Source organism: Salmo salar, chromosome ssa16 (assembly GCF_905237065.1).
Source record: "Salmo salar chromosome ssa16, Ssal_v3.1, whole genome shotgun sequence".
Lineage (NCBI taxonomy): Eukaryota > Metazoa > Chordata > Actinopteri > Salmoniformes > Salmonidae > Salmo > Salmo salar.
In genome coordinates this window covers 72,701,537-72,716,255 of record NC_059457.1, presented here as the reverse complement: position 1 = coordinate 72,716,255, position 14,719 = coordinate 72,701,537, and the positions used below count along the sequence as shown (strand labels likewise).

General features: G+C 42.4%; 1 protein-coding gene across 1 annotated transcript; it reads right to left on the bottom strand.

The window, feature by feature from the left end:
- Window positions 1–274: 274 nt before the first annotated feature.
- LOC106574489 (programmed cell death protein 10-B) lies at window positions 275–14,105 on the bottom strand. The gene is made up of 9 exons (XM_014150400.2): window positions 13,826–14,105; window positions 12,874–13,082; window positions 9,564–9,617; window positions 9,277–9,394; window positions 8,907–9,033; window positions 7,622–7,700; window positions 6,898–6,980; window positions 4,586–4,667; window positions 275–2,463 (listed from the first exon to the last, which is right to left on the bottom strand). The coding sequence occupies exons 2-8, from the start codon at window positions 12,961–12,963 to the stop codon at window positions 4,586–4,588; spliced, it is 633 nt and encodes a 210-aa protein (XP_014005875.1). The 5' UTR covers window positions 12,964–13,082; window positions 13,826–14,105; the 3' UTR covers window positions 275–2,463.
- Window positions 14,106–14,719: the final 614 nt, after the last annotated feature.

Genomic DNA, 14,719 nt, shown 5'->3' with positions numbered 1-14,719 from the left:
GGAAAATCCCATGGGGTAAATCCCAGTAGTTTTAAAACAAATCTCTACTTGTCTTCTTCCAATCATGGATTTTTAAAATATAGTGGAAGGGCTGCACCCCACTGCCATCAGGTGGCTAAAGCCTGTGTGTGTCTGCCCAAATCACCCATCTCACCACTCTCCCTCAAGTTGTCCTTTTTATGCATTCTATCCAACCCTCACAAATTCCATCCCTGCTTGCCCACTCACACACCACCCCCCCCCCCCCAAACACTACTGAATTCCAAAAACAAACTGCATCATTAGAAAACAATTTATTGAACATTTGCCACCAGACCTACAGTATCAGTTAAATACAGAGACAGCTTCAACCTGGAGCCGTTTCTATCCCTTCATCTTTAAACATCAGGGACAGACTCCTTTTACAAACCCTCCTCTCTCCTCAGTCATGCTCTCTGTAGCTACACACACAGACAGTGTGAGAATGTTACTTTATGAATCCCAAATCGATCCCTCCCTAGTCCGCCCCTACCCCTTCGTCCCGGAGTCTATTTGGGTTTCAGCAACTCTGTGCATAAATTCTTTTGGTTTTCTGTCTTCTAAAAGATAGTAGAATAGGGGTGCATCTCAATAATCTAACAAGATTTCCTATCCTCACACCGCTCCCTTCCTCTGCACTCATCTGTAAAGACTGGACAGGTGAAAGGTCATACCCAGTAGGGTTAGAACATCATATTACTTTCTCGTAGGAGAGGGAGACACTTGAGATGCACAGTAGGTAGTGAAAGCAGTTTCCATTCTGAAAGCATGATTAAGAAGCTATAGCAGATGTAGGAGGAAGTTGCCCCTAAACACTGACACAGGGTCAGATACAGTGAGATCCAAAATTATGTTTGCTGCTGTTGTTGTTATTTTGGCTCTGTACTTCAGCACTTTGGATTTGAAATTTTACAACGACAATGAGGTTAAAGTGCAGACTGTCATAGAATACACTTCTACGTTGATGTGGATGCTACCATGATAACGGATAATCCTGAATGCATCGTGAATAATGATGAGTGAGAAAGTTACAGATGCACAAATATCATACCCCTAAAACATGCTAACCTCTCACCATTACAATAACAGGGAAGGTTAGCATTTTATATCATACCCCTAAAACATGCTAACCTCTCACCATTACAATAACAGGGGAGGTTAGCATTTTGGGGGGTATGATATTTGTGCGTCTAACATCATTGTTCACAATTTATTCAGAATTATCCATAAGCATGATAGCTTCCACATTAATGTAGAAGAGTTTAGAAACATTCTATTCTTATTTACAATAAAAGTGACTCCAAAATGACAACACAATACTTACCATTCATTTCTATTGGGCACAAAATAATCTAAAACACAACCAAAACAAACCACAAATGCATCCAACAAATGTGTAGTCATTGTGTGCTATGAATATGGGACCAAATACTTTTTACTACTTTAATACACATAAGTGAATTTGTATCAAATACTTTTGGTCCCCTATAAATGGGGGGACTATGTACAAAAAGTGCTGTAATTTCTAAACAATTCACCCGATATGGCTGAAAATACCCTCAAACTAAAGCTGATGGTCTGCACTTTAACCTCCGTCATTGTATCATTTCAAATCCAAAGTGCTGGAGTACACAGCCAAAACAACAAAAAATGAAATACTTTTGGAGCTAACTGTATTCTTCATCCCAGTAACAGTTAAAGTTAGGATTGGGGAAAGGTAATCTGATCCTAGATATTTGGTTAGGGGCAACTTCTACCTTGAACCTAATGTAAAGTAATCACATTAATATATATTATCAAAAATGGCAATTAGTCTGATAAACGCCTCGTCTCCTCTACTTCTAACAAAACCAGGTGTGTGTTCAACAAGTAGGGCCAGGAAGATACCAGTATCACGATACTCATTAATACCGTGGCAAGAAACAAAACACAAAGCGGGTTTTAACATCTTTAGGAAAACAGCCCTAATGTTGGAAACAAATATCATTTTGTGGTCACATTTATATTCTAAGATATAGCACAGAATATTTTACATACAGCAAGTATTCATAGGACCAAAGAGTTGAGCCTGCCTCATGTTTTCATTTTTGCCATGGAAAAAATATTGACATACTGGTATCGTCACAGCCCGATCAACAAGACTGTCCCAAAACGTTAAATGCTGATTCAAACAATTAAACAGTAGCTAGGGATAACTAAAAAAGCTATCACATATGCTAGATTTTCGCCATTAAACATTCACTAACGTTAGCTAACAGTTTAAAAGCTGACGTATTTCACCGCTAACATCAGCCTTGTTGAACGCACTTCAAGGGTATAAATTAAAACTGTCCGATAAAATCAAGCCTCTATTTTACATTTAAATCTGGTAAAAGGTGCTCTCCGATCATATGCCATTTTTAATGTTGCTTCATTGGAAGATTGGACGGCCTCTCCAAGGCAACCCTACACACACGTTCAGACAAAGACACACAAACACAGGAGACATAGATTAGAAATCACTGGCCACTTTTAGAAATGGATCACTGGCCACTTTAATCATGTTCCGTATCTAGCATTACTCATCTCATATATATTCACACTATTCTATGGTATCTTAGTCACTTTTAAATTGTGTTTACATATTGCATCAACCATTTCATATGTATATACTATATTTTATTCTATACGACACAACTGACGGTTAAAAATCCATCTCCAGCACATCAGAGGCCGCTGCCTATAGGACATAGATCACTGGCCACTTCAAGGAAATGAAACACAAGCCACTTTTAATAAGGTATCTTGCATTACTCATCTCATGTTGGAACTGTACTCTATACTATTCTATGGTATCTTAGTCACTTTAATTGTTTGTACATATTGCATCAACCATCTCATATGTATATACTGTACTCTATAATATGCCACTATATCTTAGTCCAATGCCGCTCTGACATATAAACTCAGCAAAAAAAGAAACGTCCCTTTTTCAGGACCCTGTCTTTCAAAGATAATTTGTAAAAATCCAAATAACCACAGATCATTGTAAAGGGTTTAAACACTGTTTCCCATGCTTGTTTAATGAACAATAAACAATTAATGAACATGCACCTGTGGAATGGTCGTTAAGACACTAACAGCTTACAGACGGTAGGCAATTAAGGTCACAGTTAGGAAAACTTAGGACACTAAAAAGGCCTTTCTACTGACTCTGAAAAACACCAAAAGAAAGATGCCCAGGGTCCCTGCTCATCTGCGTGAACGTGCCTTAGGCATGCTGTAAGGAGGCATGAGGACTGCAGATGTGGCCAGGGCAATAAATTGCAATGTCCGTACTGTGAGACGCCTAAGACAGCTCTATAGGGAGACAGGACAGACAGCTGATCATCCTCGCAGTGGCAGACCACGTGTAACAACACCTGCACAGGATCGGTACATCCAAACATCACACCCGCGGGACAGGTACAGGATGGCAACAACAACTGCCCGAGTTACACCAGGAACACACAATCCCTCCATCAGTGCTAAGACTCTCAGCCTATTGTGGACAGAGGCTGGACTGAGGGCTTGTAGGCCTGTTGTAAGGCAGGTCCTCACCAGACATCACCAGCAACAACGTCGCCTATGGGCACAGTCCCACCATCGCTGGACCAGACAGGACTGGCAAAAAGTGCTCTTCACTGACGAGTCACGTTTTTTTCTCACCACGGGTGATGGTCGGATTCGAGTTTATCGTCGAAGGAATGAGCGTTACACTGAGTCCTGTACTCTGGAGCGGGATCGATTTGGAGGTGGAGGGTCCGTCATGGTCTGGGACGGTGTGTCACAGCATCATCGGACTGAGCTGGTTGTCATTGCAGGCAATCTCAACGCTGTGCGTTACAGGGAAGACATCCTCCTCCCTCATGTGGTACCCTTCCTGCAGGCTCATCCTGACATGACCCTCCAGCATGACAATGCCACCAGCCATACTGCTCATTCTGTGCGTGATTTCCTGCAAGACAGGAATGTCAGTGTTCTGTCATGGCCAGCGAAGAGCCCGGATCTCCATCCCATTGAGCACGTCTGGGACCTGTTGGATCAGAGGGTGAGGGCTAGGGCCATTCCCCCCAGAAATGTCCGGGAACTTGCAGGTGCCTTGGTGGAAGAGTGGGGTAACATCTCACAGCAAGAACTGGTAAATCTGGTGCAATCCATGAGAAGGAGATGCATTGCAGTACTTAATGCAGCTGGTGGCCACACCAGATACAGACTGTTACTTTTGATTTTGACCCCCCCCCTTTGTTCAGGGACACATTATTCCATTTCTGTTAGTCACATATCTGTGGATCTTGTTCAGTTTGTCTCAGTTGTTGAATCTTGTTATGTTCATACAAATATTTACACATGTTAAGTTGGCTGAAAATAAACAGAGTTGACAGTGAGAGGACATTTCTTTTTTTTGCTGAGTTTATGCATATACCAGCTGCTTAATGCAACTACTTTAAAACGATGGACGCCCTCAATGGCAATGTTCATGCAACAACAGGTTATATCCAACTAGAACTCTCTAACTATCTCTGTCTCACACACACCCCTATTGTACCTATATGACGGTCTTGAAGGTCTGCAGAATGAGGTTGGTTTGGTGAATCAGTCTGTTCGCACTGATGAACACGTTGATCGCCCTGGAAACAAGGATGGTTCATTTATATTGTTATTTAACGGCTGCAAATAAAACAAACACAATGTCAGCAAAACAGTTGTTTCAAAATAGCCCTGACATTTCAAACCTGCTTAAATAATTGATTTCTCATGGTCATCATAAAATAAAGGAGTAAGAACATTCCCACAACTGATATTATTAGAATGAATGTACACTGAACAAAATATAAACGCAACATGCAACAATTTCAAAGATTTTACTGAGTTCTAGTTCATATAAGGCAGTGGTCACCAACCGGTTGGTGGTGCGCTTGATTCTGAAGCCCTGCACACCGGCAGATCTGTGGCTAAATCGAGTGTGCCTACAGCTTCCAGCAAAGTTTGATACTAGCTACATGAGATTTCATAACTTTTAAAAACCAAGAGTAGAGAGAGACTGTCAAAGAATACAGCAAAGAGCTGCTGTTTTTATGAGTGAGTTCATGTTAAAGTTTTTATTCAACACTATTACAAAACATAAAACGTACTCTGTACTGCCACTCGCGCTGCAGCTGCAATTAATTAGTAGCCAAGTGTATCGATAGCCCTGCGTTTTTATTGTTATTAGCAGCTTGTCGTGTCTATTTTAATATGGAGGAATATTTCACTTCCTCTGGTCATAGGAACAACATGAATTTGTGCATGAGGCAGATGAGCTCCGGCTCGTTTTGCCATCAGTTGGAAGACGGTGTCCCCTACCTCAGTCTCACCTGAGGCAAGGAAGGAGAGATCAGGGACTGTGAGAGGCGGACCCTCTGCTGCTCTCTCCGCTGAGACTAATGCCGTGTTCAAAACAACTGGGAACTCAGAAATCTCAGACTTCCGACTTCAGTGCGTTCAAGACAACAGGGAACTCTGAAACAAAACTAGATGCAACTGGGGAAAATAGTTTTGAACTGGGGATTGAGTTGATCAGGCAGTTGATTGTGGCTAGTGGAATGTTGTCCAACTCCTTTTTAATGGCTGTGGAAAGTTGCTGGATTTGAAGAGAACTCGAACATGATGTCGTACAAGTCGTTCCTGAGCATCACAAACAGGTTCAATGGGTGACATGTCTCGTGAGTATGCAGGCCACGGAAGAACTGTGACATTTTCAGTTGCCAGGAATTGTGTACAGATCCTTGTGACATGGGGCCGTGCATTATCATGCTGAAACATGTGGTGATGGTGGCGGATGAATGGCAAGACAATGGGCCAGGATCTCGCCACGGTATCTCTGTGCATTCAAATTGCCATCGATAAAATGCAATTGTGTTCATTGTCCGTAGCTAATGCCTGCCCATATCATAACCCCACCGTCACCATGGGGTACTCTGTTCACAACGTTGACGTCAGCAAACCGCTCGCCCACACAATGCCACCATGGGGCTCTCTGCCATCTGCCCGGTACAGTTGAAACGGGGATTCATCTGGGAAGAGCACACTTCTCCAGCGTGCCAGTGACCATCGAAGGTGAGCATTTTCCCACTGAAGTCTGTTACGACGCCAAACTGCAGTCAGATCAAGGCCCTGGTGGAGGACGCCGAGCATGCAGATGAGCTTCCCCGAGACGGTTTCAGTTTGTGCAGAAATTCTTTGGTTTTGCAAACCCACCGTTTCACCAGCTGTCCAGGTGTCTGGTCTCAGAGGTGAAGAAGCTGGATGTGGAGGTCCTGGGCTGGCGTGGTTTAATGTAGTCTGCGGTTGGACGCACTGCCAAATTCCCTGGGCTGGCGTGGTTTCATGTTGTCTGAGATTGGGGGGAATTTCTGCAGTCAGCATGCCAATTGCACTCATGACTGTGGCATTGTGTTGTGTGACAAAACTGCACATTTTAGAGTGGCCCTTTATTGTCCCCAGCACAAGGTGCACCTGTGTAATGGTCATGGTGTTAAATCACCTTCTTGATATGCCATACCTGTCAGGTGGATGGATTATCTTGGCAAAGAAGAAATGCTCACTAACAGGGATGTAAACACATTTGTGCACAACATTTGAAAGAAATTAGCTTTTTGTGCCTATGAAACATTTCTGGGATCTTTTATTTTAGCTCATGAAACACGGGACCAACACTTTATATGTTGCGTTTATATTTTTGTTCAGTGTATTTTTGCTGTGGGTTTAGTAAGTGCTGTTTTGTGAAGGGGAAAAAAAATCCCCCAATCACAATTCACTGCTTTCGATGAACATATCTATCTATTCAGCTTCCTTATGAATCTACTCCACACAACTCACTTTCCATCTTTGAAGTAGGTTTTGAGAGTGTCGCTGAAGCTTTTGGAGTATTTGACAAACTCCTTTTTCTGATGCTCAAGAGCCTGGACACACAGAAAAGAGACAGACAGATGTGAACATCGCCTTCACAATGATATCAGCTCTCCTTGCAGCCATTGATCACATTAAAGATAAGGAAGAAACACACTGAGTGTACAAAACATTAGGAACACCTTCCTAATATTGAGTTGCAACCCCTTTTGCCCTCAGAACAGCCTCAATTCGTCAGGACATGGACTCTACTAGGATGTCGACAGCGTTCCACAGGGATGCTGGCCCATGTTGACTCCAATGCTTCCCACAGTTGTGTCAAGTTGACTGGATGTCTTTTGGCTGGTGGACCATTCTTGATACACACAGGAAACTATTGAACGTGAAACTCAGCAGCGTTGCAGTTCTTGACACCCTCAAACTTGTGCGCCTGGCACCTACTACCATACCCTGGTTAAAGGCACTTCAACATTTTTTCTTACCCATTCACCCTCTGAATGGCGCACATACACAATCCATGTCCTTCTTTAACCCGTCTCCTCCCATTCATCTACACTGATTGAAGTCCATTTAACAAGTGACATCAATAAGGGATCATAGCTTCTGTGACAGACTGACCAGGTGATATATATTACGTCATGGAAAGAGCTGTTTTGTCCACTCAGTGTATATTCCACATCTCTGTGTGTCTTACCCTACGGTTCTGGTAGTGGTATTTCTTAAAGACGTTATTGACTGTATCCAGGAGCTCCTTTATAGCGCTGGCGATGTCTCTATGGAAAAGAACAACCAACACCAATCAAGAAGCAGGATGTCAAGGACATGCTAATGAAGGTGTGTGTGTATACTAGGGATGCAACGGTACACAGTATGTTGTCGAACCGTTCGGTACGCCCCCTACGGTTCAATACGCACACGTGAACCGGACAATTATGATATGCCTGTCATTTTCCAAAACATGCTTATTGCGCTGCAGACTACACGCACGTTGTACATTCAGATCCACAGAATTAGACACGCAGCTTGTGAACAGGCAAGGCAGACAACTGCTTGGGGCTCCAGGCCGTTAGGGGGCTCCTGAGGGCTGGCAAACTTTGCTCCACAGCAATGTCTCAAAATGTGGCAACCGCAGTGACCGCAAACCCTTCCCCTTAAAACAACCAATGGACAATTTGCAATGACATCTCAGTAGGAAACCTCCCTAAAGGGGCCCCATGAAGAGAGGGGAAACTAAAAAAAGAATATTCTCTCAGATCCAATGTGACAATGGCGAGTGCTAGAGACAGAGGGAAGCAAATTTGAATAGGCACCGCCGTCTTTCAAATCCGCTGTGTGGGAACATTTTGGATTCAGCGTTCAATACGATGACGAGGGTAAGAAGACCGTAAACAAACAAAGTAGTCTGCAAGCATTGTTTTGCCACTGTCGGCTACTCGAGTGGAAACACTTCTAACATGATGTGTCATTTACGTGGCCATCACCCGGGCCGTATCCCATGCAGGTGGAGCTGGAGCAAGGAGAGTCCAAAGGTTAGCGAAAAACACAATCTCTCGCGGCTGCCTTCCAACAACAATTTGCGACAAATTCAGAAAAACATAAAGGAATAACGAAAGCAGTGGGAGTATTCATAGCCAAAGATTTTATTGCCTACGCAGGTATGTACCCTGTTTATTTAAAATCGAGAAGGCAAAGCACCTACAGGTTGTCAAAGCTAAGAAGCACTTTAAATTTTAATGTTTTTCTCCCCTTGATTTCAAGTAGAGACAGAAACCAGGCCTAGTCAGACATGCTGCCATTTTTCTGAACAGAAAGTTTTATTTGTCTATAGGCAAAATAAAGAGTTCATTGTTTAATCTATTTTTTTTCTGGAAAAATAAAGATACCGAAACCGTACCGTTAACCACAAAGCGTGATACATACCGAACCGTGGGCCCACTGTACCGTTACATCCGAAGTGTATACTGTGTGCGTGTACTCACTTAATTGTCTGAAGGAAGCGTACCCTGTCGTTGATCTCGTCAGGTATCTTACTGAGGATGTGTTTCAGAGCTCTGGATTTCTCATTTAGGTCCTGGAACTCCTGCTCTGGCCTGTCCACTAAGAACTCTACACACACACACACACACACACACACACACACACACACACACACACACACACACACACACACACACACACACACACACACACACACACACACACACACACACACACACACACGCACACACACACACACACACACACACACACAAACAATAGGACATAGGAGTATATTTTAATAAACAACTATAAACATACTGAAGCCCTTGTAAGCAGATGCTTAGTGCTGGTACTTTTCTACACACACACCTTCCACGTCATCTGCAGCCATGCGCAGCAGAGACTCTGTGTAGTTTATCTGAACATTTTTCTTCTCCAGAATTTTCATTATGATGTCCTGAGTTAGGCCTGGGTTCTCCCTCTCCGCCTAGCAACACAAACACACGCACATACAAAAACACACAGTTACATCTGCTGATTATTCAAGCTGCCCATCCTTGATTTAGACTACTGACATGCAACCAGAGCCCAAGGGTTACGTAAGGGCAAAGGTCATACGTTTATGAGGTAAGGGGTCCTGTGTTGGTGTGTCTTACCTTGATAAAAGCTGCTCTCAGAGTCTGGGCAGCTGACAAGTTGATCCTCTCCAGCTGCCAAACCAACACACACATTGTTAGGGGCTGACAAGAACACACACTCATACAGGGTTCCACATACAGGGCTGCCTGCTGGTCCGGGGAGGTTTTGGAAGTCCTCCAGCCCAGTCAATCATCCACGCCAGTGAAAAAAATTCTAGTATTGTTATTTTCAATCAAGGCTATATAATTGATGAAAAAAACAGGAATTCCTGAAGCTGCTAGTTCGTTATGTAGATTATTTATCTCACACGGGCCGCACACATAGCCTCGTTTGAGCGGAATCATCTGTCGGGCAGCAAGAGCGCGCAGCTCTCAACTGTCCTGATTCTTTTGGAAAACGTTTTGTCTGTTGCAAAACATTTTGCTACAGACACCATTTATTCCAAACGCTCTTCAATGTAAAAGCTGCTGGGTTCTTAAACGGAAGTTGTACCATAGTCCCATGAACCAACACCACAGTCGCTTCCAAGCTCAAGACCCTGGGACTATACACCTACCTCCGCAATTGGATCCTGGAATTCCTGAAGGGCCACCCCCAAGTGGTAGCAACAACACATCCGGCACGCTGATCATCAACACGGGGGCCCCTCACCTGTACTCCCTGTTCACCCACGACTGCGTGGCCGTGCATGACTCCAACACCATTATCAAGTTTGCTGACAACACAGCGGTTGTACGACTGATCACCGAAGACGGTGACGCAGCATATAGGGAGGAGGCAAAGAGACCTGACAGCGTGGTGCCAGGACAACAACCTCTCCCTCAACATCAGCAAGACAAAGGAGCTGACCGTGGACTACAGGAAACGGAGACGGCGAGTATGCCCCCATCCACAGATGGGGCTGTAGTGGAGCAGGTCGAGAGCTTCAAGTTCCTCAGTGTCCACATCACTAAGGAATTATCACGGTCCACACACACCCACACAGTTGTGAAAAGGGCATGACAGCGCCTGCCCTCAGGAGGCTGAAAAGATTTGGCCTGCACCATTGAGAGCATCTTGACGGGCTGCAACACCACTTGGTACGGCAACTGCAAGGCACCTGACCTACACAGGGTGGTGAGTACGGCCCAGTACATCACTAGGGCCAAGCTTCCTGCCATCCAGAACCTCTATACCAGGCGGTGTCAGAGGAAGGCCCTAAAAATTGTCAAAGACTCCAGCCACCCCAGTCATAGACTGTTCTCTCTGCCATCACACGGCAAGCAGTAGCGGAGTACCAAGTCTAGGTCCAAAAGGCTTCTTAACAGCTTCTACCCCCAAGCCATAAGACTCCTGAACAGCTAATCAAAGGGCTACCCAGATGCCTCTTTTACGTTGCTGCTACTCTCTGTTTATAATCTATGCATGGTCACGTTAACTCTACCTACATGTACATATCACCTCAATTACCTCGACTAACCGGTGCCCCCGCACATTGACTCTGTACCGGTACCCCCTGTATATAGCCTCGCTTGTTATTTTACTGCTGCTGTTTAATTATTTGCTACTTTATTTTCTATTTTTCACTTAACACTTATTTTTAGTTATTTCTTTGAAACTTCTTAAAGCATTTTTGGGTAAGGGCTCGTAAGTAAGCATTTCACTGTAAGGTCTACACCTCTTGTATTTGGCGCATGTGACAAATAAAATATTATTTTGATTTGATAATGATTCTCTACCCTATACTTGCTTGTTTTGTCACAAACTGAAATTAGGTGAACTATTCGACTTTTAGCAACCAGGAAATAGCGGAGCGATTTCTGCATAGTGCATCTTTAACTCTGCATTGTTGGAAAAGAAAGAACCTGTAAGTAAGAATTTCACTTTTAGTCAGTGGTGTAAAGTACTTAAGTAAAAACACTTTAAAGCACTACTTAAGTCGTTTTTTGGGGTATCTGTACGTTACTATTTAAATTTTGGACAACTTTTACTTCACCATATTCCTAAAGAAAATGATGTACCTTTTACTCCTTACATTTTCCCTGACACCCAAAAGTACTCGTTACATTTTGATAGGAAAATGGTCCAATTCATCCACTTATCAAGAAAACATCCTTGGTGCCTCTGATCTGGCGGACTCACTAAACACAAATGCTACATTTGTAAATTAATATCTAAGTCTTGGAGTGTGCCCCTGGCTATCCGTACATTTAAAAAAAAACAAGAAAACGTGCCGTCTGGTTTGCATAATAAGGAATTTGAAAATATTTACACTTTTACTTTTGATACATAAGTATATTTTAGCAATTCTGTTTACTTTTAATACTTAAGTATATTTAAAACCAAATACTTTTAGACTAACTCAAGTAGTATTATTGGTCACTTTCACTTGAGTCATTTTCTATTAAGGCATCTTTACTTTTACTGAAGTATGACATTTGAGTACTTTTTCCACCACTGCTTTTAGTCTACACCTGTTGTTTACCAAGCATCTGACAAATACAATTAAAATGAACTACAAATCAAATTGTATGGTTTCCACGCATTGCCATTCCAATCTGAATAGTTTGCGAAGTGTTTGGCACAAGCCTGCTACGTTAGGTTAAGCACAAGTTCCACATCTATAAATTAGAAATTCTTCCAAGCTCTAAAGTGGAGTGAAGTCCATAGGGTTCCAGATTACAACTTCTTCCAGCCACTCGTTTTTATTTTATTTTATAAAGAGACACGGCTGAACTACAACTTCTGTTTAAGAACAAAATGGAAATCAACAACATTTGGAGTAAACGGTTTCTGTTGTGAAAGGTTTTCCGAATAGCACGTGAAAACGGCATAAGAACTGTTGTGGACTTAGAACATCCCAAATTTTTTGTTTTACTATAAGAAAAAGTGTGATTTAGAGAGTGAAAACCATAAAAACACTATAGGAAAACTCAGAAACCCGGAAAAACAAAACCTGGAAAACGGAATTCAGTGTAAGATATAACAGTTAAAGGGCCCTAGAACTGACTGTTCAAAATCACTAACAAGAATACCCTTTTTGAGATTTGATTGTTTTGAGATGAAAAATAAAACTTGCGCAATGTAAATATTATATTGTCAAGTTAAAATGTTATTATTTGTGTATGGAGAGTAGGTTATAGGCTATGCGCTAGCTTGCTCAGCTCACAAATTAAAGATAAAATCCCCTGATATTTAGATGATGCACACATCATCCACTATCCTTTGAGATCTTGGCCCTGGCCAGTATGTTTTAAATTTGGACAAATAGCTTTCTGTTCGCACTGGCCCGGTGTGCCACTGGAAAATGTACCTGAATCTACATTAGACAAAACGCACACACAGTACCTCGTTAAAAACTGGGTACATGACAGCGTATAGCGTCATGGAGACCATGGAGTTTGTCTCGGTTTCAATCCTCATCTCTTCCATGGTCATCCTCCAAGGAGGTGCAGAGATAGGCAGCAACACACACTCACTTTTTCCTCTCTTTCACACACTCACACACACACAGAGAGAGAGAGAGAAGTTCCAAGAGTCCCCAGAGTGACAAGAGCCTAGAGAGAGAGAGAGAGAGAGAGAGAGAGAGAGATTTGTGACCTGTTGCCACAAGGGCAACCATTGAAGAACACACACAATTGTAAATACAACACATATTTATGTTTATTTATTTTCCCTTTTGTACTTTAACTATTTGCACATCATTTTAACACTATACATAGCTATATGACGTTTTAAATGTCTCTATTCCTTCGAAACTTTTGTGAGCAATGTTTACTGTTCATTTGATTGTTTATTTCACGTTTGCCAAAGCAAGTGAAATGGATGTAAACATGTTAACATATGTTTCCCATGCCAATAAAGCCCTTTGAATTGAATTGAGAGAGCTTTGTCTATGTTGTCAGGTAGACAGACCTAAGGCGTTATTAACTTCCTCTTCTACTGTGACATGATTAGCTACCGTACACAAGAACGTTACCATGTAAACATGTTCGGTTCCTAAGAAGCTAGCTAACTTAGCTGTAACACATGCTTGCTAAATTTAGTTACCAAAGTTTGGTAACTAACTAGCTAGCTAGTTGGCAGATTATGTCAATTTAGGCGGACCTTTAACTGTGAAAATCACCTAGCCATATAGCTAACGTTAACTAGCTACATTACCTATCAGTATCATGCTACTGTAGCTAACACGTTAGTGACGCTTGAGCAACTCGCAAATGTGTGGCCTATGCACTGTCATTCAGTAGAGATGCGTCTAACGATTAAATGGTGGTTATCTTAACTAACCACAGATAGTTACCTTTATTTTCGCCGTTCTAATAACCAGAATGTCTGGTTAGCTGCACTGTTATCATCAACGTCTCCTTCGGCAACACAAAAATTAAATACTTCCGGGTCACGGAATTTTGGAAACGCTCTATATAAAAGTCTCCTACATAATGGTAGAAAAGTGTCAATAACCTCTATTATTCACGATACATTCAAAATAAATGTCTAAACATGAACAATGATTCACATTTGTTCATATTTAAGTGGCATTTGCATTAAATGTTCCAAAGTCGAATAAATGCCCGCAATGAGCTGAGCAAGCTATACACAATAGCTCTAGAGCAAAAACTATTGAAGGTGCCGCAGTAAAAGTATTGTAGGGAATACTCAGTAGGGTCTGTAGAATGTATAAACGGTGTCATTTCATGGGCCACTGGCCTTTTACTTTTATTTTGTGCTCCCAAGTGGTGCAGCGGTCTAATGCACTGCATCTCAGTGCTAAAGGTGTCATTACAGATACCCTGGTTCAAATCCAGGCTGTATCACAGCCAGCTGTGATTGGGAGTCCCATAGGGTGGTGCACAATTGGCCCAGCGTCGTCTGGGTTTGGCCGGTGTAGGCTGTCATTGTAAATAACAATTTGTTCTTAGCTGACTTGCATAGTTAGATAAAGGTTACAGACACCCATTCCACTGTATGTGGCTTACAAAGCAAAAACTATTCTAGGTGCAGCAGTAAAAGGGTTGTAGGGAATGCTCAGTAGGATCTGTAGAATGAATATATGGTGCAATTTCATGGGCCATGGAATTATATGGAGTGTTGCTGGCCTTTTACTGTGGTCAAATAGCTTAAAATGGGGTGTCTGGATACTATATAGCACAGTCGCACTATACAAATATAGCACAGTATGGGCAAAACGATCAAT

What these genes read in the sequence shown, in the direction of transcription:
- LOC106574489 (XM_014150400.2), bottom strand. Translation starts at nt 12,963, where the DNA reads ATGACCATGGAAGAGATGAGGATTGAAACCGAGACAAACTCCATGGTC. An exon ending in GGCTGCAGATGACGTGGAAG is followed by an intron (nt 9,034 to 9,276) that starts GTGTGTGTGTAG and finishes GTGTGTGTGTAG; the next exon opens with AGTTCTTAGTGGACAGGCCA. An exon ending in ACCTACTTCAAAGATGGAAA is followed by an intron (nt 4,668 to 6,897) that starts GTGAGTTGTGTG and finishes CCTTGTTTCCAG; the next exon opens with GGCGATCAACGTGTTCATCA.